Genomic DNA, 24,976 nt, shown 5'->3' on the forward strand with positions numbered 1-24,976 from the left:
GAATATTAGTACAAGACAGGTGTGGACATATAAAACAGAGAAAGCGAGGAATTGGCCAGTGGTAGACTCACCTCCCGTTTGTCATAGCTGGTACTTGCAAGGCTTGCCAACAGGAGTGAAAAAAGGGTAGGCAGAATGTCTCTCAAAGTCTTGGGTGTGTTGCTAACTATAACCTTCCAGACATGAAGAGATGCTTGACGTACATGGAGTGCTGTATCTGACCGGCCCATGTAAAGACCAGAGAGCACACGATTCCTTCTCTCAGGGCCCAAAGAATTGATAACCATCTAGAAGAATGGCAATGCATTAACACGCCAAATGTCTCTGTTAATAATAACATATTGCATGCCATACAGTAAATCTAACTGTTTCTTATTAAAAAACATTAACTTTCTCACTTTCTCTGAACAATGCCAATGAAAACCTTTCAATAAAGATAAACACGGTAAACATCCTTCAGCGTAGTACTAGAGATATATAACCTAGAGATATATAAACTAGAGATATATAAAGTAGCACAAAGCGCTCCATATACCTGCTGACTGATCTCAGTGCCAAAGTTGTCATCATCGTGAGCCGTCTCAGTAGACATCTTACCGCTGACACCAGAGAGCTTGTATAAGAGGTCTCCTAGCAATTGAACACTGCTCAGCCTTATCCTCCAGTTTTCATCAAACAGTCCGTACTCCAACTGGTAGAGATAAACCAACATATGAGAGTGCAAACATTGTAAGACTTCTCTTGGAAAGCAGTTTATGAGCCCCTCTCCTCCTGAGCCAGAACTCCTCCATGGTTTTTATAAAGACAATTTATGACGACATGTCAACATCAGAAGCAAGTGAGCGACAAAAAACTGGATGTATAAAATTATCCCAAAGATAAAATTGAAAACTAGCTAAGCGAGTTGTACTGTAAAGTTGACCAAAGAAGCTACATGATTTGGGAAGGCGTCACAAAAATACAAGAGGACAAGAAGCAACCATATTTTCTAATATGGATTTAACAGGTGTCAACAGGTATCAGATGCTAAAAACTTTTAAAAATACTAAATGGCAAATGCCAACTTTGTACAACATGAAAATGCAGATAAGAAGTACCTCTGGAAGTACAAGCTCGATAGATGTGTCAGCAAACATGTTGATTATCTTCTGGCCAGCCCTGAGTGCAGTGTCTCTCACATATTCACATTCATCGGCAAGGGCCTGTTCAAATCATACGATTAATAACAATATCTAGTGCTGATATCCTTATGATATTCCCACAATAAAACAGGCAAAGCAACTGGTCACAATTACTATAAACCCTGCTTTATCAAAAGTCTTAAAACGTGCAAAAAATTAAAAGGCAATTATAATTATGTGAAAGAGACCCACTTCAACTTTGACCACACTTGACCGCCTTAATCACAATACAAACCGATGCAAGACTATAAGCATCAAAGCCTAGACGGCTTTGGAGTGCCAACCTTGAGTATTGTCGGGAGAATCGGTCCAATATAAGCAGAAAAGTCCTTTTCAAAAACAGATGGAAGGTATATGAACATCATGATATAACCATCTCTGACATATGGTGGTATGTCTGGCCTTGCGGCAGTGGTTATGATTTCATCCACATATTGAGCCAACTTGACCACACCTAGAGCTCCTATCACTTCACTCAATCCCTGCGCAGCTCCAGATCTACGTGCATAAGTGAATTGTATATTATTTGCTCACTGTTAAAAACCGATGCATATAAATTTAAACATGAACAATATTATAACATATATACTAAGTTTTATATTAGAACAATGCACACTTATATTACAGAAACATGCGACCTGTACAAAAACTGAAAGGTGACATGGCAAGCAGTCAACAAATACATTTTAATTTTATTTTGTTTTCATATACAGAACCAAGCTCAGAACTTCTTGTTAGAGATTATGAGTCAGCAGTAGATTACTTACAACCTAAAAAGCTATAATCCTAGGCCAAATATGCTAGTAGTACCCTTCCAGCTAACAGCTAGTGTCAGCGGATTCCAGTTCAACTTTGCAACTAAATATCAAGGTACAACACCAGCTCAAAATCTTCATGCACCTTGAAAATCACACTTTTTATACAGGCTAAAAACTTGTGATGCTATGATGAAGTCTAAAATTTGAATTGATAAAAACAGGTAAGCTTGCATTCAGCCTGACAAGAAAGAATGCTGCTCTCAATTTCTTGCAAAATAAGACTGTTAAATTAATGACCTGTTGACAGTGTTTCCATCTGAAGTCAGTGTCTTCATCAACCAAGGCAGCAAATCATCAAATCCCTGCTCACCAATGCCTCTGACCATCGCTCCGAGAGCTCTGGCTGACATACTTCTCACCTCAGGCACTGGGTCAACCAAAGACTTCTTCAGCCCAGGCATTATGTTGGGAAGGTATGGTGAAAGGTCCTGGTAGATGAGAAGTCATTGAGTATATTTTAGCTTACTCAACAAAATCGATACAAATACTAGGCATGCAAATGCATATACAGTTTTATAAGCACTGAATATATGCACTTATAGATTGACAGTCAGTTATTCAGCAAGTGAAAAGAGCTGTAATAACTCTAGTAATGACAAGATCAACTTAATATAAATGTAAGTGAACTGATTTTAACACTCCAGTAATATGAACACACCACAGTCCTCTATGAGCAGATGCTGCTTGCAGTAGGTAAACTACTCATCTATTTAGAATGTTCAACAGCAAAAATGATGAAATTCAAATCACAAAACCCTCACAATTGTGGACAAATTGCAGCAAGTTTGGCTTCAATTAAATCACATGAGGATATGGGATAAGTGAGTAAGCTCTGACGGACATGGGTAGGTGGATGCGCATCCATAATACATGGTTAAAAGTCGAAGTCTGAGATTTTCATAAAGAGTTTGATGTTTGTAGGCTACAATGCCAAAAGCTTGTCTTAAAACAAACATGGTTTCATTCTAAAGATGTTTTATTGGATCTATTCGCAATTCAGTAAAAGTGTAATTATTGTCAGGTGCGATCATAGGAAATGATAAGTGAAGGATAACTCCAATTAATAGACACGCGTAGGATTAGATGAATTTTTTTGCATATCACATGCATGGATAAATATTTTTCAATATTTGTTATGTGGAAAATCCAAAACCACCCTTGGCCAGATGGCTGTAACTAACAGAGAATATTGACATTGGAGTTTACAGTCTTACGCGTGATCAGGGAAGTGTTACATATCTAAAAATGTTTATTGCTTCTGACTTTCAAAGATCACACATCGAAAAACAAACTATATTAGTGACTAATAATAATCAATTTTCAAATTTAAGTTGCATTTAAGTAGTTATAAATATATTCAGACAAATACTAAGGATCAAGATATAACTAGCTAACTTTGACCTATCTTATTGCTAAAAAGATACATCTGAGCATATCGGAGCACTAGCAGGAATGTGTAATAGGGCAGAACAATGAGACCAACCTTCTGATCTGTAAGTGAATACATATTGCCGATAATTTGACAAGCCATCTTCCTTGTTTCCGTGGAACGATCTTCTATAGCCCTGGTGACCACAGGCATTATCAAAGCCAGTGACGGGGCATCGATGAAATGCACAAACTGGGTGTTTAGCAGAGCTTGCAGGCACGAAGTCGTATGTTGGCTAGGGTTTTTTAGTGCATTGAGCATTACTGGTACAATTGCTGTCAACAAATAAAAATTAACTATTACATAAATGGAGCTACTAAATCCTATGTTGTATCGAGTTTCTAATAAGACTCCATTATATTGAAACATGCAAGAACATCAATCAAAACAATATAAGTGAAATTCTGTGACAACTGCATTGAACAAAGCCATGATTCGCTATGTTTCCATGACACGGTTAATTCACAAGTTAGCGTCAACCCGCAAGTCATCTGCAAGATGGAACCGGCAAAGATTCGCAAGTCAAGTGAGTTTTATCATTCACAAATCTTTATCGAATGTTTCATGCTTGCGTATGATAGAAACGGCACTTGCAAATGATTCGCAAGAAAATGCCGCGCTAGCTATTCCATTTTAAACATTTACCACACTTCAGTTGTTCCTATTTTCATTTGAATGCGCTGCTAAGACTTCTAGCGATAAGAAATTCTCATCTTTTAAACAAAACACCGGCGTTAACCGGCATCATTCAAATATCCATAGATACACTTATCCATAGATACACTTATCCATAGATACACTTATCCATAGATACACTTATCCATAGATACACTTATCCATAGATACACTTATCGCACGGTAACTTAACATGCGTGGAACTCCAAGTTCGCATCATCTACTCAATGAATACATGGTACCAGAAATCTTACAATTTATAAGAAACAACTTGGTAAAAACTAGATTTATTGGAGTTGCCTTCCTTTGTCGCTCTTGGGTAGATAGCGATGATAAGAATAGTTCTATAGCTGACTACACCATAGTATAAAGAATACACGTCTATAAAGCAAAAGCTATAATGGAAATAAAAATGGAAACCTAAAATGGAAAACTACATCATCGTAGTTTGCTAAATGTCTAAACGTGTTTCAGTAAAAACAATGATGATTAATTAGTTACAGGTATAGCTAACATTTAAAGCGGACATAAATGGACAACTATAACAGCTGAAGAAATTCTGCTCAATAATAAAATAGCCCAACTAAAAAATTTATCAAGTAGAAATTGCTTGTAATATTTAGTAGCCACAGATAAGATTTTATCAACGACTAACTATGCTTGTAAACACATACTAGATTAGTAACTAAGTATATAACTATGAATTGAAACAACATGGTGTTCCACAATCATTTTTCACATAAAAATAAACTTTGCTTTGTCGCGACTTTTTCAACTTCAATTGTCTGAAAGTGTGTGAAGAGATATGGCTGCCATAACAACACTCACATTGTATCTCAGGGTTCTTGATCACCTCTCCAATGTGCTGGAGGGCTGTAGCACCTGCATTCCTTACTTTATCATGTGAGTCAGCGAGTACATCAACCAATTCAGGAACAATCTGGGGCAGGCATGCTGACAGCTGTTTTGGAGCGCAGAACGCCATCGCACCCAACAGCTCAACAGAGCCTGTGAACCAAAAATGTGAGACACGGTATGTGACTTATTAAGGAGTATAGGCTAAGCTGACTTCACGCCAACAAGTTTTTATCGATAGAAAAAGTTAAATGTAAACTAGTCTAATGACAATCTTTAACATAATGACTTGTAGTCTACATGTAGACTACAAGTTGGTTAGTTTGGGACTGTAAACTATAAGCAATTGAAGGAGTTTTAGTCTGGTTATTAGCCTAAATTTCTGACAATTTAAAGGCAGTTGACGCTGTTAGACGAACAAGAAGACATTCTTAAAACTTTTTTATCTCACTAAACTATGGAAATAGCTTTACTGATGGAGAAAGAGAAGGAATAACAATTAATGATCTCTAAATGTTATTTTGTCTCTGATTAGATCAGTACAATAACGCCTCCTTCATGAAGTTAGACTCCAGAGCCACCCACAAAATGGGAATTTTAGTGAACGAAAACCCGATTTAAAAAAAAAATATGAGCTATAATTTTAACACTTAAAAAAACTTGACTACTTTCTAAACTTTCACAATCAATTTACACATCAGTACATGCTTTTCTATAATCAGAATACTTGTATAGTACATGTTATAATCAGAATACTTGTATAGTACATATTATAATCAGAATACTTGTATAGTACATGTTATCATCAGAATACTTGTATAGTACATATTATAATCAGAATACTTCTATAGTACATGTTATAATCAGAATACTTGTATAGTACATATTATAATCAGAATACTTCTATAGTAATTGTTATAATCAGAATACTTGTATAGTGCATGTTATACAGTACTGAAATCCATAAGGGATTAATGTGAGCCGAGCGGAAAATCATAACTGGGCAAGAATCAGAAAGGCAAAATCAATACTAAATATTCTTCAGCCAATCAGCATGAGAAAAGCGTTTTCTGGCAATTGAGTCTCTGCAGAAGGAGAAGCAATGGTTAAATTCATTAGTTAAAAAGCTATTCTTGTAAAATATTCTATTTTTAGCACTGACATCAACCAGGTCATTGCTAGGAGTTTTCCATATGAAACGTGTGTGCTCTGCATTCATGCCTTAGTGACTTCTAGTGCCTTATACTGCTAAACATAGCCAAACGAAGGCCATTAATAACCCACGATACAGTGAGCTGCAATAGTTGAGGCCGAGAAGAGATATTACAGAAAGGAGTTTGAATAAGGTTTGCTTGAAGCAAGTACGGCCGAATTGGCCACAAGTAAAATCCAAATATCATGCTAAACTACAATTAATTAAATATATATTCCTAAACTATTCATATACATGCTCCAAGAAGAAATTACAAGCCCATAATAATCCCTTCCACTCCTAATAGTGGTAACTCCGTACTACCTACTAGTCTCGTCATTCCTTGTGTTAGACTTTCTTATTGAAAGAACAACTCCAATTATGTTTCAAAACGAAGAACACTCTTAATATAGATTTTTTGCTTGAATGTCTAATAAAAACTTTAATAGCAGCTGGAGATCAATGTTAGCATTAGGGACATATTTCCAATTTATGAATAACAAGGACATTATAGTATTATTTATACTGTTACATTCTCTGCACCAGCAACCCTTCATGGTCTTACACCCTGTGGATAAAAAAGGTGAAGATTTTTCATAATGATGAGAAATATGGAAATGGTGCTGGATATGCTATAAGGCAGAAAATGAGTGCAAGCCACTCCATTGCGATTTCTGCATTAGCTTGATAACTTAAAGAGTCTCAATATTTAAGTTTTATATTAATAGTCAATGTAGTCTCATTCCAAAAATGCAAGCAAGAAACATTACTTTAGCTTAAATGATGCCAGCAGCAAGGAAGATCAGAATGAAATGTCTGCAAATAGCAAACACCATGAATTTGAGAGTTCTGGTTTGATTCCACTCATCGACTCCCTGACATGGAGTCGATGAGTGGAAATGACATACTTGCCCATCAAGTTTCATGTAAATACCTTAATGTACTACGTACCACATTTGGTCCTCCATTGGTCTTCTTGAAGAGCCTTCAGTAATAGAGGAAGAACTAGCTTTACTCCGTGCGCCGACAACTTGCTCATAACAGCTTTGGCTGTGTCGTTAGCAGCCGTCCTCACATGTTGGTTGCCGTCTCCAAAGCATAGAAGTAGATGTGGTAGGACATGCACGATATATGGCTCAAAGAGCCGGCCCAGCATCAGTGACAACATCTCGAATGCAAAGAGAGCTCCTGTAAATGCAGAGTCAAAGTATGTCAAAGGGTAACATCCTTACGCTTTCTTTGAAGTAGTCTATAAAAACTATAAGCAAAAAAAGATATTCCTAACCTATCTCATACATTTGAGTTAACCAAGCTATTGTGACAAAGAAAACACAAACATACTCAACATTAGTAACAGGCAATACGATTGTAGTCAAACATCTCCGTATGAAGTTAATCCATTCCGATATCTGCTTCATATATCGCAACCATCGCGAGTTGGAGATACGACTCTTATCAAAATACATATTATTTCATTTAATTCATTCTGCAGCCCAAAACACTTGAAGATAAATACTTAAACTAGTTATTTAAACGAATTTAAAATAAAAAATAGAGTAACCAACTAAATACAACCAACTAAAACAACCAACTAAAGACACTAAATTTTATATACCAAATTAATAAAATAATGGTATTTATTGCTCCAATGCTTCTATGTTAAAGACAGGCAAATTGAGGGGTAACTGTGGCGATGCAGGAGGGGAACGCATCGGCCAAGGTTACAAAAAAAATTCAGAGCAATTGTAAGTTAGACTAGGTGAGCTTTATATATTAACATAACTATCTTATATAATTTAGTTTTCATATTTGAAATTTTTGTAAAACTTATCCCTAATTCTCACAGCCACTTTTATTATCCACGATCTCAGGTTCTCTTCTCTTCACTTTCTTCCTCACTATAACTAATCGACAGATTCGGAGATCTTTTAGAGAATTGATCTGATGCGTACTCTTATTTTGCTAGATTTATATATTCGCAATGTTTCTAGAAACTTCTGACAACATATGTTCGAAATTATTTGGGTATGTCAAGACATATTCACGCAAATTTTACATCATATGTCAAACAATTCGTATGAAGAAGTGAATGGTAGTTGAGGTTGAATTGTATAATTGCTATCTTGAAGTTAAAAAGCAGGGCGGCATTTCAAACACTGAACATAAATCTTATGAGATTTACCTAGAATCAATATTACATGCAAAAATATGCAAATTCTAATGTATAAAAACAATTTCCTAGCTACAGCATACCTGCTGTTCGCAGGTACAAGTTTTAATGTCATAGAAGTAACCAGCCATAACTTTGAAAAAAGAAAAATGCAATTGGCCTCTTGACCTGTAAACACAATGTAATTTCTAAGAACCCTTGATTAAACCAGATCCCTACAGATCAGAGCACACCATTCATTTCTGAATTGTGCAGAGCAGACATGCATACAATGTCTATTTGCTCCACAGGTTCAGCTTGGAGAACCTAGACGATAGGTGCGAGTGAAAATATACACCATCAGGACCTTTTTACCTTCTCTTTCTTGAGCTAACTTCTTATTCTGAACAGCAGCAGTCAGCGTGTTCATGATGTCAAGCTGCTTGAGTGAAAGAATACCACTTCCTTTAACGAGACCAGCAAGTCCATATGCAGCGCCACGCCTTTCTCCAAAATTGTCTGAGTTGAGAAGGAGCTGCAGAAGTTGGGCAACGATCTCAGGCACTTCATCTTTGATGGATGGTACAAGTGGAGGGAGACAACTGGCAACAGCTTCCTGGACCTGTGTAAAACACCAAACCATGTATCACTATAACAAAATATTCTAATATCAATGGCTAGAATAGCATTTTATTGATTACTAGGTGAATGCCCGGCGTTGCCTGAGAACTAAAAGTCTTGACAGCAAATTAATTTTTATTTAACATATACAACATTAACTATTATAACTTTAAACTTCATATCACGATAAAAGCATTTTTTTTGTGCAGTTCTAATGAATTAAGAGAAAAAAGAGAGCAACTAAAGGTTTTCAAACTTTTTCAAACAATTGTAACTTTTAAATTTCATATCATGAAAGAAGTGTTTTGTTGAACTAAATTAGGAGGAAAAATAAAACTGTAAAGGCTTTAAATGTAAAGTGAAATCATTAGCAAGCAATCGCTATATAGTCTGTTTTGCTACAATTACAATGAAGAATTATTTGGTATACGATTATATGATTTTAGTTCGGTTCACTGGTGACATCATAAGGCGAAAATATCGTATAGACAAATAGAGCGGTATATAATAGAAACCTATAGTAATTATCTAATGCAATCACTGCCTGGTAAAAATCATCATTAAAAATAGTAACAAAATAATATGTTGTCCTTTATAACTACAGTTACCTACAATAACCTTAGTGCATTTTGTGGTTATGATCTGCAAGAACATTACAATGTGCTACGTGCAGAGTTCTTACTTTCAAGACAGACGTGTAACATAAACGCTGAATCTAATTCATACGAATTTAGCTTACTAAAAACATACTTGAAAAAAGTTTTTGTATGCATTTTAGTAATCGTTTAACAAAAATTTTATCACTTGCAAAAAAGTATCTGTTCCGTATCTGTTTGCGAGCCCGTTTTCACCATAACAGATGACGCAGAACTGAGATACAATCGGCAAAACCTAATTTTGAGATAAATTATTGTTGATTTTGTTTTGCGAAAAACAAATTAGCCCTAGTACGGTGAGGACAAAAAAGTATCGTGTTTCATAGGATTAATAGAGTTTCAATTACTACGTCATTTAGCGTGTGAAATTGGGAAAAGCATGTATACAGTATATAATAAGATCTATGAATCGTAAGATCCTCCAGAGACTTGTGGTTAGACCATTTGTTTACAAACCTGCGGCTGCGAACTTGGAGAGTTCAAATCCAGCAGAGTGCGAGCTATTAATTCCTAAATTTTAATAGCTATAGCTGGACATACCAAAGTACATTGCGGACACACAGACAAACAGACGAAATTTATATATATAGATTGGTAACAATGGAAGTAAACGATTCCGTTGAATATAGCTACAACAGAAAGTAACAATGTTTATACAGCAGTACAACATATCTATTTGCGTGTCTATGAGAGATCATACCGTCATTGATAGCTGGTTGTGAGCTTCCGCTTATAATGTAACTATAAAAATAGGATATTTAGTACATTAGTGCTAAGGTGAGCTGGGTCCAAATAAGAAAATGTTCGTTTAATGGTTGTCGAGAAAGAAGGTGTCAAGAAATGGCTCACATTTTCTTTCTTATATGCCTTCATAAAACCCTGGCTATAGCTCATCTAAACCTTTCTCTGCCCAAAAATTATACAGTCAAACATGGATAACTCGCCCATGGATAGCTCGAACACATGGTTAACTCGAACGGTTTCTTTGGTCCGTTCCCACGTAATGATAAATTGCTTTAAATAACTCGAACTTAACACTGTTAATTAGAACTGTTTTTTGCCCAACGGCTACCGAAACGGTTGTTATCGCTTTAGAAAATCACTTTATTCCAAGCCATAGAAGTAAACCTCAACTTTTTGTAATTCATAAGCGTCGTTATTACCACCATCGGCAAAATATTTTTGTCAACGACTTTTCTAAAGGTTTGGTGAAATTTGATTTTTACCAAACATCCGCTTAGCGATCGCCCTTCGGAAGCAAAGTAAAGTGAGGTAATCTTTGCATAAACTTCAAGAAAAATCGGCAAAATTGATCGTGGGTAAAACGCTCAAAAGAAAATATGTCTTTTCTTTTAAGCATTTCAACAACGATCAAGTTTTGCCAATGTCAATCTAAAAAACGTCCTGACAATAACATCACCTCAAACAACAAACCAATCTCAAGTGATAGAAAAATCTCTATACTTTTGGATAAAAACATTTTAAACTTTACATTAGAAGCATTTAATTTGAAACAAGCCATTTGTGCTTTTGATTTATATTATAGTTTGTATATGTACATGTATCTACTAATAAATAAGTAAATACATGGACTTGTGACAGTGCTTTGATAACTTGAACGCTCTGATAATTCGAACACTTTCGCTCGGTCCCGTGAAGTTCGAGTTATCCATGTTTGACTGTATATATTTTACTATAGATTTAAATAATATAATTATATTATACTATGCGTCAGTCACAAAAATGTCTTAAACCGTGTTCTTGTTGCAGTATACACTTAGTCTATACACAGTTTACTGTATATACAGTTTAGTGTATACAGTTTAGTGTATACACTAAACTGCAACCGCTCATCTAGGAATTAGAACAAAAATAATAATCAGATCATATCCAGCAAAAGTCCAAAAAATAATGATGTGTCAACAAATTAAACTATTATCGCATGTAAAAAAAGTCCACACATCAAATAAAGGTTCTTCAACTAAACTGGGTTAATATTTTCACTGTACTCAGCGAACAGAATCTCTTTGGTTTTGGATCTTGGTGAAGTTCAACCGATTGAATAGACACAACAATGGAAAATATTAAAATGATTGATAGCTTTAATATCAGTGTCTCAGTGTAGGATAGAGGAAGGATCTATCCCTTTAACATTTAAATAGTTAAGCCTTCGGTCATTTGTTACGCTTGAACCATAGTCTAGCCAAAAGTTGTGAAAGGCAAAATGTTGCATCTGTCACAATCACAGAACTGAATTATCCATATATACCATCACCTCATGGAAACATGGTAAATGAGACAATCTCAGAGCAGCATATTTTGAACTATCATCTGTTTCTTCTTGTGAGCTTTCTTTTTTAAAATCTGTTTACAAATCTACGTAACAGAGAGTTTTGACCAAACAAATGAACATTCTAACAGCTAACTTCAAGTTTAAACATAAATTTCACAAAAGACCCAAGGCTATCCTTACCTGTTGTGATGGAGTTGAGAGTGAGGAGATGAGTTTAGCGACGATGGGCTTCACTCGAGCATCATCTTTATCGAGATGCTTGGCGAGGTTACCCATCATGACGATGACTCCCTGCTTAACTACATCATAGCTCGCGGTGTCTGGCAGGGTGGTTAGTGTCTTCTCTAGCACTGGCAACAATGACTGCACGTTTGCCTGAAATACACCGACAAGATTGAAATGTATTTATGTCTCTTAGTCACTTCAAACATATTGGAATAACTAGACCATTTGAACTGTGTTTATCTGCATGTCATGTATCTAGCTTATTTCACCTATAGCAGTGTTAAACAATCAGACATGAACGTGGCTAACGACCATACGCGGCTAACGACCATGCTAGTAGTAATACAGCAACTTTCAATTTATATACTTAGATGCATGAAGAAGGATGACTGCAATAGGAAAACTGATGCTGATGACACCTCCCTATTATGCCTTCCGATATCGATAACAGAGTTAAGGAGGCAATCAACAGAATCACATCATGAAGTATTTTCTGCATTAGCTTGTCTTAAACCCCAAAATGCTAACACGCAAACACACTCGCCAATATACCAAAGTTAAAAATGTCCAAACCCTCATAAAATCCTTACCTTGCCATGGTGCTCAATGAGTTCAACAGCAGCTGATCGCATGGCGAGGGCCACCCGCTGTTCTCTGTCGTGCAGCGCCTCCGGTACATAGAAGTTAATGAGTGTCTCAACATTTTCTTTGGTAAAGATAGGAGCCAACTTCTTGAAAAGGCTAGCAATACCCTCTCTTGCTTTCCACTGGTCGATGCCCTGCTGCTCCACAATTCTTCCAAAATTATCCAGCACCGGTGGAGCCCTCTGCAAGAAAAATGAATCCTAGAAAATTGAAAACACAAAGAATTTAAATTGTTTTACAAAAACTAACAAAGATCATATGAAGTAAAAATTTTTTTAAATAGTTGTGTGATAGCAGCAAATGCTGTGCTTTTGCGAAAACCTTTGCATGCAAAGAACTTTGGTATTACTGAAACAGTTGTTCCCATTTTTATGTCCAATGTTTTACATAACCTAGTAATCTATGGTTCTTACTACTACTGCTGCTGCTACTACTGATAAAATACTGTGCTCATGAACTGAATTTTTCATTGCGTATTATATTGAGATAACTGCCAATAAAAACTTGGTCAACTCACTATTTTGCTTGTAACTGAATTGGTTGAGTACGCCTACATATAGCCTACGCCATAGCTAACTATATAAATTCATACAAAGTGTTACACAAGCTGCTGTAAAATGTGTTGGAGATGGTTAAAAGTACATTAAAGAATGAAGCAAATCAAAATTTGTCTTTTATCTAAATTAAAATATGAAAAATGGTCTATTATTAACATTATAGGAAGTCTTTCGTAAACAAAAATTTTTTGTTGTCATGAAATGCCAAAGAAAAGAAACATACATAAAGCTTCTCTTCGTACAACGCCATCGATATCTCCAGCACGTTAGGGATACTTTTTTTGTATTTCTGTAAGAGCTCACGTAGTGCGTCTGCCACAGAGTTTCTAATTGACTCAACATCACTGGTGATATCTGAGAGCACATCCTCACAGATGGCTCCATCCAACTCTAACTCTAGCTTGTTCCATATTCTGAAAAGGATAATAAACAGTTGAAATAAGTTATACCCTAAAACCATCACCTGATAAAAGCCGTTAAACTGATAGCGTGGCAATGATAAAGATGGAACAATGTAATTAAAAGTGTAAAAACTATAGCTAAAGACATCATTACTCTGTCCTATATACCATATATACATATCGTTACTCTATACCCTATATACCCTATATACCCTATATACCCTATATACCATGTACACACCATATACACTGTATACACTATATACTGTATACACTATATACTGTATACACTATATACTGTATACACCATATATATATAGTATATACACCTTATATAGCATGTATACCATACACACCATATATACTATAAATGGTATATATGATGATACGTATACATTATATACCTATCACTCACTCTATCGCTGATCTTATGCATTGCGACGCTGACACTTCCACTAACGTGTCTCTTTTTATTAATTAATCAATAGTTTATTAATAATAGTTTATTTAGTTTTATGTGTAATTTAGCTCTTTACATCTAGTTTTTTCCGGTAGTTTCATATAATATGTGTTTAGTTATTTACTGCTATATGTAATTACTTGAAGTTTTAATCGTCTTTTTAGGCTCATGAATGAGTTGCATTAAATGCAATGTATTCTTATAAGAATGTTTGCACCGCCATGTGACAGTGTCGACATATAGAGCAAATGTTGCCATGGAGTGACTTCATAGGTTTGAAACCACCATCACAACATGCGAAACGAAAATAAATATTTTTTTTAAAGGAAAGGATTGTCAGTTGAAGAGTCTAAAGAATAAAACTTTAAGTCAGTTTCACTGTTATAGTTGACCGTAACTGATGAGATAATAAACTACCATATCATACTCATCCGAATCTTGTGCATGCAAAATCTGAAAAAACAATCGCAAATCTAAAAAGCAAGAACACGCATGCGCGCACACGATGGATAGGATATCCTAAAGTTGTATTAAAAGACAGAGGAATAGCCTTACTGAACTGCTAGCTTGCGGACAGGTTCATCAACATCAAACCTAGCAATCCAAAGACGCTTCATAAGTTTGTGTCCAGCAGCCAGATCAGCAGCCAGATCAGCATCAGGTGTGGGAAGGGCATCAATCATCTCATCCATGCCCTGAACCATTTAGACTATTTTAGAGTGACATGTGACTAAAAGTCATTCATAGGGTCAAGAGATAAAGGCATGGGTGTTGGGTCACAGTTACATATAGAGAAGTTTGCATTGCAGGCATGTAATTAAAATAGAGAATTCTATAGACTAGTCAATATCTGAACCTGACTGGTAAATGGTCAGAGAGCTACATCTGCTGGCTTTAAGGCATATGGGTAAAGCAAATTTTGTAATTGTACTAAATGGGTAAAATTGGCATAAGACAGAGACATAATCATTTAACAAAGAAATTACACAGAGTATTTTAATCAAAAAAAGACTAACTTTTCTCTCCCTGGAATATACCTGTAAAGCAAGAAGTTACACAGAGTATTCTAAGTAAAGATATTAGACTAACAAAGTCTCCCCGGAATATACCTGTAAAGCAAGGAGTTACACAGAGTATTCTAAGTAAAGATATTAGACTAACAAGGTCTCCCTGGAATATACCTGTAAAGCAAGGAGCCGAATAAAACATGAGCTCGAGAGTAGAGCATCCTGCAGCACTTCTATTTCATCATCTTCAGCCAGTGTGCAGCCATCCTCCCCACTGGCACACGCACACACACTGATTAACACAGTACGGGCATTAGCAACAACTTGCTTTGAGCAGGTATCGGCCAAGTGCAGTAGAACTTTGAGCATGTCACACCTGGGTAGGATCGATGGTCCATCCTACAGCAGCAATTGGTGTTCCCAGAATACATAGCGATGGGTTGGATACAATTATATTGGCTAATCATTTAGACAAAGAATTGTCTTCTCTAATAAACTGCAACAAACCAAAGATACAACAGAACCTGGCCTAAGAAAGCTGGGCAGAACAAAAATTGCTACTACGACTTTGGCTACTTTCCTTAATATTTAATGACGAAAAGGGCTTCAGCTTTACATTTTATTGAAATTTAATTTATTCCTTAACCAAAAACTAATGGAACGAATGGCATTAACATAAATAACATAATTATATTATCAGTGTGGCCAGATATTATAAAGATGTAAAGAACTAGCAATTGCTAAAAGGAATGGCCCAGTAGTTTCATGCACGACTTGAATAGACTTGAGGAACTTACTTAAGCTCTGTTAATTCATAAAACTGAGCACTATATGGGCTCTGATGTAATTATGTATAAATAAGATATATCTAAGCAATAGCTTAAATTTTTAAAGTAAGTGTGTGGGTAGCTGGTTAAGATTTATGAATTTTCTAGATGTTTTAAAAACACAAAAATAAGTTTTACAAAATTGTCATTAGATTTAAATTCTGATGGCATAGTAACAGAAAATTAAATTCAAGACATCACAAAACAACGTGAAAGTTTAATCGGTCGAGCCTTACCGTTTCCAGGTCACTTCTGAGTTCAGCGTGTGACTTGAATATTCTGAGAATAGCTAGTCTCTGCCCATCATCAATATCAGTAGATTGAAGAATCTGCCTAAACAGAGGGTAGCAGCAGGCAAACATGGCAGCATTCATGGGAGAAGCAACAGCTAAATCTCTCAGCACTCTGCTACGTTGCTCTAGCAGAGGTTCTGAGCACCAGTTAGAAGGTAATTCACAGGCAACCTCATAAACCCTCAGGGTCAGGTATCCAACCAAGGCACCTGCAAATGAGAGCAGACCAGCTTCACTATTTTATTGCAAATTTTTTAAATCGCACGAGTGGATATGACATAGAGCAATGACACAAGCTCAAAACATACCACACTATGTGTAAAGTATAGCAATATGTGAGTATTAAATTGAGCTCACCAGCGGTGCTAACATTATTTTCATCTACTTTACAAAGTATTTTAAAGAAGTCTCAAACTTATCTGTAGAATTCTGTAACAACTCAAATATTCTGTAGAAACTGGTGAAAAAAAACTAAAACAGTTACATTAATTATAACTTACAATAATTATAATCTAAAAGCAGTCTTCAAAGAGCTTCAAAAAACACAAAGCAATTGGCCCAAAATCATTCTTTAGATTGACACACTGCCAATGAATAGTAATGCTAGCTCAGTAACTCAATCATGGTTGAAGTCACACACAGAAGTGATCCGCTCCAAACTTACTAATGATATACAATTCAACATCTCTAACAGTCATGAAACATTTTAAATGAGCAAGATAATGTTGAGAGATTTACACTACGCTTCAAGAGCTCATTAATCTGTGGAAATGATTCCAAACAAGAAGTGAGCAGAAACCCCATAATAAAAACACTAGAGGTTTTTTAACTATAAATTTATAAGTCAATGTTAATATATTACTTTGGCACATAATAATTTACCTAATGCCTTATCATTGAGGGCAGTCTGGATAGTCCTGATAAAAACACTGAGAAGATGTGCTGCAGGCACTGGATGTTTCAGCAAAGGTACGACAATTTCACAGATGTTAGGCAGGAGGTGAGCAACGGCAGGTGATTCAGCGTCAGCTATGTTATACATAATATATGCCACCTGCTTGACGCACTTGTCCAACTACAACAACAATGTGATGTTTATTCGACTGAGGATATGAATCAGATCAAAAAATATTTTGAAGTTTACCAGTTGGTACCGACAGCATATACACACACATGCTCTTTCAAATGAAGCCACTGAGTTTATCATAGAAGCTGCTCAATACAGTTAAGCAGCAACATAATGAGCCTTTCGGAGACTCGCTAACATCATGATTGTATCAGTATACATCATGATAGGAGCATTTGCAGTTGCATAGTTAAAGGAGGTTATTAAAAGCATAGAATGAACTACTAAATAAAATTAATTCGGATGAAAAAAGTTATAAACTAAAAAATAATATAGATGAAATAAAACTTGGAAAAGTTTTTTTATCAAATTAAATGTTTAGTAAGTTAAAAATGCGACAGAAATTATTGCAAACAAAGCTTTAAGTATACCAGTCTTACCCCAGCTATGCTGGCCAGTTTACTAGAAACATGGTTAATGGTCTGTTGGTTTTCTTGACTAACTACTGGCTATAAGCAAACTTCGTAATATGAATGGGATGTTTGTTTAAGAATTTCTAATTTTTATTGCAGTAGAAAGTGCCCATCAAACATCACAATACAACTGGTACCCTTAATGAAGTTGATGAATTATTGACACAAAATGAAGACATTCATGAAGTGACAAACCATATATTATTTATAAATACAAAAATAAAAATTACTTATTTTAAAAATCTCGAGCTAAGTATATATTGTGTTTGTGCTATGGTACATGTATCTGGATTCATCATGAACTTGACTGCTAAGCTAGATGCAGTATGGATACAGAATGGCACAAGAAAATTTGAACTAACAGGGTAAAAAATTACTATGCCTTAATTGTCAAGAGGAACTGATAATAAGAAATAAAATTCTCAACTCAAAGTTCGACTTCATTGCAAGTAGAATATAAGCTGGCAGTTTCACCACGGCTTGAATCTGCAATTGATGCAGAAAGGTCGGAGCAATCTAACATTGATGAACAGGTGCTGTTAAATTCTGGTATCATACTTATTTTGCATGGTGCCCTCCTATATCTTCTTCTCGCTTTCTGTGAATCAGTTGCTTTTCGACATCGTTTGCACCGCAGACAGTGCCGCCAATTTTTTGAGAGTGTATGATTCCATTTGATAAAATATGGTATGTCGGAGAGGATAATAGACAAAATCAAAAGAATGAAAAATGAGGTAGCAATGACACCAATGAACTGGGCACCAGGTGCATCTTTAGGAGTATGGTTGATGGGTGGAATAACTGGAGTTATTACGATCACATCTGTATCATTGTCCAACTTGGGTATGAAGCGTTTGACCACTTGAACAGTACTGTTGACCGGCTGAGCTGTTGTAAAATTGAAGTCCACAAGTGGTACATCTGGTTTATACAAAGAGTAATCAGATGGAGCAAATGTCACAGAAAAATTCAGCATTCTTTTATGTCGAGATTGCAAATCTGAGGGCACCAATATATTCAGCTGTAGCTTACTTGTGATTGTATCACAACTACACATACATGACCCTGGAGTCGATTTCGGTACATCGGAACTCTTATTAAAAAGGTATGATTTGATAGTTGGCAGATTTGATGTTTTCGTGATAGGAGGATGAGGTACCCAATTAGTAGATGTTTGCAAAATGCATAGCACATCATTAGGAGTATTAAACTTTTCAAGTGTTATATTAATGGGAAACTTGGGCAGAACTTCAGTTTGGTGAGAGGAAGTTGAATATGAAGTAAAAGCAGTAGTTGACATATCATTTTCTGAAGTCTCCTGTACAATCATCGAACTAGTGATGTTTGCTGATGGTGTCGTAACCCACTGCAAACCTTGAGAAATCTGTACCTGAGGTGCTGATTTGGCTGTTACATTTGCTTCGTGGACAATTTCAGGGATAAAATCTGATTTGTTATCAGTTAAGTAGAACACGCTTGTCGTGGTAACAGTATAATTTGCAGATGTAGACAAGTGTTTCAAGTACGCTTGCAGAAAATTGGGTTTTGTAATTTCTTCTGGTAATGTTCGTGACAGAACAGGGTTTTCAATCAAATTATGACTCTCAGTTGTCGGCAAGAAACTGGATACAGAGTGTGTTACTGTAGCTTCTGGTAGCGATGACTGAAATGGATTTGTTCTATCATTTAAACTATGAACTGTTGTTCTCAGTAAGCGCTTAGAGGTACTATGTCTGAAGTTTTTTAAAACATCGGAACTTGCAGAGATTGTTGGCACATCCAGGGAGATTGTAGAACAAGATTTCTGAGGTGTCACATCCGAAGTTTCCGATGTGCTGTTCAAGATTGGGTAAATTGTAGTGGTATTTGTCATAGTACTCACAGTTTCGTTCAACACAATATTATTCACATAATAAACCATACTATCTCCAGATTGGTACTCGAATGCCTCTGATTTAGTTGCACATTGCTCAACTGTGACATTTTTTCTCTCAATATATACTATACTCGCAGGCTCTGGGTTAATAATCGTTGCATCTAACTGTTCCGAGACTTTCCAAGAAAACACAATGTATTGTGACATCGACGAGTTTAAAAAGCACATAACTTCTGAAGCTGCAATCTTGTCTGTTTTCCAAAATTGAAGTTCAGTTATTTGTCCCAAAAATGATTGCTGCGACGATGAAGGAGATCTGTGAGAACGAAGCTGGCCAATAAACAGGGTTCCAGCATCCAATTGGAGTCGAACAGCCATCTTGTGAGAGCTTCTGAGATTTTCACCATCAAGGAAAATATTTCCAACTCCCGACGTATTCCAATTCACACATGCATGATGCCAGGTGTTATCATCAGCCTGCATAAAACATGTTTACTGTACCATAACATAACTACTAAATTTTTAGTTGTCACAGAATATAAGCTTAGGCATATACAACAGTACATTATGTAAACATAAATGCTTAAATATTGGAAATAAGTCATGACAAAACAAAAGTGGAATGTGAAAACTTGAATATTAGTAATATTGTGACACCAAAATGTCATGATAGTACTTGAAACGTTAGAGTAGCCAACAAAAGCCATCTTTTTCTCTTTATCGATATATAAGAACCTAGTGAAAGAAAACGTCTAATTTTGTTAACATTCGAATTTCTTTTAAAACCGACCAATTTTCGACCTGATAAATTGTTAAAAGTTTTTTGTCGAAGACCATCATTTCTAGCCAGTACTATATGTAATTGTGCCAAAAACTAGACCTGTTTAGTTTTGCCACAAAAAACCACTGCTGTGTAACGACTTGTATTCATATATGCACACACTTCGCCAATTCAAAGACTGAGCAAGCTAATCAAACACAATATTTGAGTATCCAGTTACAGAATTTCGATGAAAATAGAGCATGGTGGTGAAGTTCACCCGAGATTAAATCATTTTTCAATGTTCATCAAATAAGTGACACAAAGCTCAGATTTTAGTATATGATGATTGTGCATATTCTTAACGAATGATGATAATCACCAACAGATAAAATATTCTTAATATAAAGTTTTTTCTTATATCGCGGAGAGGGCTTGGTCACCATAAATTTAGAAATATCCAGAACCTGTGGTTGATATAACAAAATTTATATCAACTATGTATTTTTAAAAGCATTTAAATAAAATAAAATTGCAATATTTTCTCTAATAACAGAGTGTAGCAATTGTGACACCTAATTTTCTGCTAGAAGTTAGTAATCTGCAAGTAGGCCATTGAATATAGGCCATCCAGTCACATTTTAATTGAACAATTAATTTCAGTGGCTACAAATTTTGCCTTGCTAAACATGGTGATTTCACCATCTAAACAAATATCAACCATCTGCAAATATCAGCATTGCACTTTGCTTGTTTAAACTGATCTTTGTCATGTATTAAGTCAATGGTGTATATTAAAAGAGTGTACAAGTATACAAGACAATCTTAAAATAAAATCACTAACGGTTTTAAGTGAACAACTTTAGTGTACTTACTGTCTTTGTGGCAATAATGAAGTCATTGTTTATGGAGAAGAGAATATATCCAGGCAGCAGCGAAAGATAAACACCATCCATTCCGAGGTCAGCAGGTAAATACGTAAACATCGTCTTTTGAGATGACCAATAACGTGAAGCCGGTGAACGGAACCAAAGACATATCGTGAAGGCCGTCAGCAAAGCTGGAAATGTTTGGTTCGCTTTTATAGTGATCACATCTGTTTGCAAATTGAAATTAGCGATTAAACTCTCCTCATTGTATAGACGAGACATGACGGAGTCCTTTAAACAACCAACAGTTCGGATGTTGGTCTACTGCAATACAAGCTACGGGGCTGCCACTGAGATGTCAATCGCGGTAATAACCAACTCACGATGATAAAAGCTAATTATAGCAACTAAACACTTTGGTCCATACTTTTGTTTGCTGTAATAATTAGAACCGATGAAAGGAATGAGCGTGACCATGACTAGGCTGTAAACTGATAATTATAAACACTAGGGAGATAGACTACCCCACCTTGCTAACTTTACTACGAATATCGCTCTCAATCTTGAGCTGAGCTTGCTTTGCTTCTAACTGCTTCTTACTCAGTTTCTCTGTAACTTTGCCCTGAGCACGTCGCTTTGCCTCCAGTTCCTACAGCAGTTATAAGTAATGAGTGTCTACTACTTGAAAATAAATAATACCATATGTAGAGTAGTTCCAAATTCTTGCAAACATAAGTGCCAGAAAGCTGTTACCTTGCGCAGCTCCAACTCCATAAGCTGATCCTGGTATGAGTAGAGCTTATTCTCACGCTTCATGTTTCTCATGTCATCAGACTCTTTGTTCCTGCAAGTTGTACGCATCACCATAGTAACAACTTCTACTTACTCCTCACATCAGATATGAAATAAGAGTTGCAGCAGTTGATTTGGATCAATCAAAAATACCGTCAACTTGCTATGCTCTTTTAGTACAAGTAAATGCTTCCCACTACGCCAGAGCGCAGACATAACCTTCTGTGATTGAACAGTAATAAAACTGGCTAAAAGATGTACTAAAGCTCAACTTTATAGGATTTTTTTTTATTTTCCTTCATGAGTTGACCTACATGTATTACTACCAATAGCATCCAGGTGTTAATATAAAATACCTCCACATATAGTAACTTTTATATGGTACACAGTCTATTATTATTATCATAACTTTACACTCTAGAACAGTAACACTAATAGAAGTGGAACAGACCACATCACACAGATTTGTGGAAATAATTTAAAACTTCCATGAGCTGGTTAAATGAAAAAGATATGAATAATGCTAACCTTATTGTATCAAATTTGGATATTCATAGAGCCTAGACAGCTACAGCATAAAAAAAGGAGCTTTGCACTGCAACATGACTTGGAATGACATGGAACAGTTTCAATAATTAGTGCACGTCAGCAAAATATTTGTATAGGATCATCATAGTTGATATTCATTGTAGTACAAAAGATGTTTGTTTTTTGTTATACTGCTGCCACAAGTTGAAGCTGCCAGTTTATATAAATCAGAAGATAACATGGTATCTAGAAAGCAATGGCCACTTGGTTGAGAGCCTCTAAAAGATCTGATGAGAGAGTAAAGAGCGAGTGGAGACAATACTTACTTTTCAATCACGGAGGTGTCGTATAGCTCTCCCTCTGGCCATGAGAATATATTGTACTCCTCAGCAGTCACCTGAGTCATGGCTGGGTCTTCCTCAAGAAGTGCCTTACACTGCTGGAGCAACAAGGGTACCGTCTGGCAGCCATTGATCCTCACCACCGTCTGTCATACATGTTCAGGAAACTTATAATTACATAATTTATAGTTATTACTACCAAAAGGATAAGTTGACTGTAACAATGAGATAAGGAAAGTAAATATGGTGAAAATTCGTTCACCGCAGTATAATTGTGTATAAATATATGCGCATTAAAAATAACTCATAACAAACATAGCGAATAAAACAATCACTTTGTACGAATTTGAATAAATTATGTGCAGAGTTCTTGTCAAAATACACTGGGAGCATAAAACAATTCAAAATCGTAATACGTGACCCACAAAAAATGAAGAAAACAGCAAAAAAGATGCATAATCATGGTGCAAGTTGTGAGTTGAAGACTTAGTCCATATGCTCTCATGTACATGACATGAATTTCATATCCGGCATAAGTGTAGATGCAACTTACCATACAATAATATTTGTATAAGAAATGCTTACAAAACCAATTAGCTGTAACTAATGACTAACAGATGCTAGTGACAACCTAAATATAGAACAGATCAATATATCCAAATTAAGATATTAGAAAACGTGAATCACAACAATTTATTCAACAAACGGAAATACACTGTGAAAGGGCGTCATATTATGTATGACATCACTAAGAGCTATTACTAGAACCAAATCGTCTAAAGGAGTACGAAACCTGTTTTATTTATAGCTAAATTTCAGAGACCATTCATTTTAGAAACCAATTTGGAAGAACTCAACGCTATTACGGTCAAAGCTGATTGTCCAGAAATATGCATGACTGGGTTGCAGCCACACACCTTCCCTTGTTAAATGAACAGCGAAAATGGTGGCCATGAATTTGTATTTTAATCTTGAAAACAATGTTAAATGACATTGAGCAGGCAGATTGATGAATTTTACTGCCGAGTTGAGATTGCCAACTCAACAGAATAAAATAGAACACCTAACAACTTGATCGTGTAAACTAGCTAATTCAGGGCAACAAACTACCTTTTCTTTAAACCTTGTGTATAAAAAGAAGTCACAGAGGACACCTATGGTGGGAACTTATGACACAGCTAACAGTACTTATATCCTGCTATACATCTAGTTCTGATTAGTCATTATAGCGAATCAGATGCATGTAGAGCTAGATGACAAGATGTTGAGATATAGAAGATCTATGTCTATGACACGTCGGCATGACTCTATTTTTATAAAAGTATAATCAGCAAAATCTCACACTTGGTTCATGATTATGGAAACCAGTTGGCGGTATAGAGGTACTAAAGGACTTTAAAAGGAAGCGATTTCATAGAATATGTGTACCTAGGAGAACAAACAGGCTACTAACTCCATTAACAATTTAAAATGCTCTCAAATAACTTTTCAATGGTGTGCAACAAAATGTGTTGATTGAGCGCTTTTCTATTGCTATTAAAAAATTTGCCTTAAACCAACAATGATTAATTGTTTGTCTGCAAAAGTGGTAAGATTTACATCCAAGCTTCTTAAAGTAAGAATTACAAGTAGTCCAATAGCCGGCAGTAACAGATCATGATCGCTGTTACCTACGAGCCAATCGGCTAGAAAACTAGTAAGGGTTGAGAAAAAGATGCATGATCGCCTTACCTTAAGAGTAGCGCTAGTCACATCGGTTTGGCTCCTAGAGGTAAGAAGGGGGAGTACTTCACCCATACTTTCTTCTATGAGTTTGCTCGGAGAAATTTTCAGCCGACGAAGCAGCTTGAGCCAGCTATCCTTCTCGTACACCTCTACAGTATGATAGTACACCACTAAAGTATGATAGCACACCTCTACAGTATGATAGTACACCTCTAAAGTATGATAGCGCAATGATCGACAGACACTTAACCCTTTTGCTGGG

At 35.9% G+C, this 24,976-nt stretch overlaps 1 protein-coding gene across 1 annotated transcript in view; it reads right to left on the bottom strand.

The window, feature by feature from the left end:
* LOC137389472 (stalled ribosome sensor GCN1-like) overlaps window positions 1-24,976 on the bottom strand; it is a 58,366-nt gene that overhangs the window by 18,104 nt on the left and 15,286 nt on the right. Inside the window, exons 15-34 of the mRNA XM_068075499.1 lie at window positions 24,721-24,863; window positions 22,975-23,135; window positions 22,082-22,172; window positions 21,858-21,977; window positions 17,167-17,359; window positions 16,228-16,493; window positions 15,339-15,563; window positions 14,713-14,852; window positions 13,520-13,709; window positions 12,685-12,921; window positions 12,050-12,244; window positions 8,675-8,921; window positions 7,102-7,338; window positions 4,932-5,111; window positions 3,483-3,703; window positions 2,237-2,427; window positions 1,466-1,679; window positions 1,098-1,202; window positions 536-691; window positions 72-287 (exon numbers count right to left, since the gene is read on the bottom strand). Coding sequence (XP_067931600.1) covers window positions 72-287; window positions 536-691; window positions 1,098-1,202; window positions 1,466-1,679; window positions 2,237-2,427; window positions 3,483-3,703; window positions 4,932-5,111; window positions 7,102-7,338; window positions 8,675-8,921; window positions 12,050-12,244; window positions 12,685-12,921; window positions 13,520-13,709; window positions 14,713-14,852; window positions 15,339-15,563; window positions 16,228-16,493; window positions 17,167-17,359; window positions 21,858-21,977; window positions 22,082-22,172; window positions 22,975-23,135; window positions 24,721-24,863 — 3,728 coding nt within the window. The remainder of the gene's footprint in view (window positions 1-71; window positions 288-535; window positions 692-1,097; window positions 1,203-1,465; window positions 1,680-2,236; window positions 2,428-3,482; window positions 3,704-4,931; window positions 5,112-7,101; window positions 7,339-8,674; window positions 8,922-12,049; window positions 12,245-12,684; window positions 12,922-13,519; window positions 13,710-14,712; window positions 14,853-15,338; window positions 15,564-16,227; window positions 16,494-17,166; window positions 17,360-21,857; window positions 21,978-22,081; window positions 22,173-22,974; window positions 23,136-24,720; window positions 24,864-24,976) is intronic.

Source organism: Watersipora subatra, chromosome 1, assembly GCF_963576615.1.
Source record: "Watersipora subatra chromosome 1, tzWatSuba1.1, whole genome shotgun sequence".
NCBI lineage: Eukaryota > Metazoa > Bryozoa > Gymnolaemata > Cheilostomatida > Watersiporidae > Watersipora > Watersipora subatra.